The 2,369-nt window shown below is 33.2% G+C and overlaps 1 protein-coding gene across 1 annotated transcript; it reads left to right on the top strand.

The window, feature by feature from the left end:
- Positions 1-268: 268 nt before the first annotated feature.
- Positions 269-1,006, top strand: LOC127148366 (uncharacterized). Its single transcript, XM_051081857.1, has 2 exons — positions 269-740; positions 972-1,006. Exons 1-2 carry the CDS (start codon positions 269-271, stop codon positions 1,004-1,006), a joined length of 507 nt encoding a protein of 168 aa, XP_050937814.1.
- The last annotated feature ends 1,363 nt before the right edge of the window (positions 1,007-2,369 follow it).

Genomic DNA, 2,369 nt, shown 5'->3' with positions numbered 1-2,369 from the left:
AAGCAATGATGTATAAGCATATTTATTTTGTAATTGCAGCATCTGCTCCTATTTCTCTTTATTCGCATGCTACATCTATAATAAAGTTAATGGATTCAATTTCTCTAATTGGTGCGAACAAATCCGATTCCATCTTGGAGTTTTGGATCTTGATTTAGCACTTTTAAGTGAGAAACCTGCTGCAATGATTTCTACTGGCAGTGATGAGGATAGATCTTTCTATAAAACTTGGGAAAGATCAAATAAATTGAGCTTAATGTTTATGCGAATGACGATAGCAAACAATATTAAGTCCATAATTAAGAAAACTGAAGATGCTAAGGAATTTATGAAATCTGTGGAAAAATGTTCTCAGTCAGAGTCGGCTGACAAGTCACTTGCTGGAATACTTATGAATACTTTAACCAACATCAAGTTTGATGGTTCTCGTACTATACATGAGCATATCCTTGAAATGACGAACTTGATAGCAAGGTTAAAGACCATGGGAATAGAAGTTAATGAGAATTTTTCGGTAACATTTATCCTTAATTTCTTACCTTCAGAGTATGGTCCATTTCACATGAACTATAACACTCTGAAAGATAAATGGAATGCGCATGAATTACAAAGTATGCTCATTCAAGAGGAAGCGAGACTTAAGAAACCAATAATTCACTCTGCCAATCTCATGGGTCACAAAGGAGCTGGAAAGAAACCTGGAAAAAAAGAATGGCAAGGGCAACCATGGACAATTAAAGGTAAAAAAATCATCTGTCCTAATCCACAAAAAAGGATAAATTAAGGATAAGTGTCGTTTTTGCAACAAACCCAGACACTATCAGAAAGATTGTCTAAAACGTAAGGCATGGTTCAAGAATAAAGGTAAGCATAATGCTTTAGTATGTTTCAAATCAAACTTAACTGAAGTTCCTTACAATACATGGTGGATTGATTCTAGTTGTACCATTCATGTTTCCAATACAATGCAGGGATTCCTTACGACCCAAACCACAAACCCAAATGAGAGATTCATTTTTATGAGAAACAAAGTCAAAGTTCCAGTTGAAGCTGTGGGAACCTATCGTTTTACTTTAGATACTGGACATTATTTAGACCTTTTTGATACCTTTTATGTTCCTTCTATTTCTCGTAATTTGATTTCCTTGTCAAAACTTGATACTTCAGGTTATTACTTTAAATTTGGGAATGAGTGTTTTAGTTTATTCAAACAGAACGGTTTTATTGGTTCTGGTATTCTTTGTGATGACTTACATAAATTAAAGCTTGATAATGTTTTAACTAAGAGTTTGTTAACCTTGCATTATAATGTTGGCACTAAACGTGGTCAAACTAATGAATCGTCAGCTTACTTATGGCATAAACGTTTGGGTCACATATCCAAAGAAAGAATTAAAAGATTGATAAATAATGAAATTCTTCCAGATTTGGATTTTACTAACCTTGGAATTTTTGTGAATTGTATTAAAGGAAAACAAACAAAATACACAGTTAATAAAGAAGCCACAAGAAGCTCACAACTTCTTGAAATTATACACACTGATATTTGTAGGCCTTTTGATGTTTCATCTTTTGGTGGAGAAAAGTATTTTATCACCTTTATTGATGATTTTTCACGTTATGGTTGTATCTATTTATTGCATGAAAAATCTCAAGCAATAGATGCCTTAAAAGTATTTATAAATGAAGTTGAAAGGCAATTAGATAGAAATGTGAAAATCTTAAGATCTGATAGAGGTGGTGAGTATTATAGAAAATATGATGAGAATGGATAATGCCCCGGTCCATTCGCTAAATTCCTAGAAAGCGATGGCATATGTGCTCAATACACAATGCCAGGAACACCACAACAAAATGGTGTTGCAGAAAGACGAAATCGTACATTAATGAATATGATTAGAAACATGTTAATTAATTCATCTTTACCTGTGTCCTTGTGGATGTATGCATTAAGAACTGCTCAATACTTATTAAACAGTATTCCTAGAAAGTCAGTTCTAAAGACATCTTTTGAACTGTGGACAGGAAAGAAACCTAGTTTAAGATACCTACATGTTTGGGGTTGTCAAGCGGAAGTAAGAATTTATAATCCACATGAAAAAAAATTGGATTCAAGAACAACCAGTGGTTTCTTCATTGGTTATCCAGAAAAATCAAAAGGATATAGATTTTATTGTCCTAATCACGGTATGAGAATAGTTGAAACTGGAAATGTAAGGTTCATTGAGAATGACATAACTAGTGGGAGTTTGGAATCACGTAAACTGGAAATTGAAGAAGTTAAGGTGGAAATTCCTTCATCTATAACTTCTTCTCAAGTTGTTGTTCTTGTAGTTATTTACTCTGTTAACAATCCACAAGAACAACAA

Source organism: Cucumis melo, chromosome 1, assembly GCF_025177605.1.
Source record: "Cucumis melo cultivar AY chromosome 1, USDA_Cmelo_AY_1.0, whole genome shotgun sequence".
NCBI lineage: Eukaryota > Viridiplantae > Streptophyta > Magnoliopsida > Cucurbitales > Cucurbitaceae > Cucumis > Cucumis melo.
Note: the sequence above shows the minus strand (reverse complement) of the source record. Positions and strands in the feature narration are given on the sequence as shown.

Coding starts and splice junctions, on each gene's coding strand:
- LOC127148366 (XM_051081857.1), top strand. CDS start 269: ATGACGATAGCAAACAATATTAAGTCCATAATTAAGAAAACTGAAGAT. Junction 741..971: donor GCAACCATGGACAATTAAAG/GTAAAAAAATCA, acceptor AATACAATGCAG/GGATTCCTTACGACCCAAAC.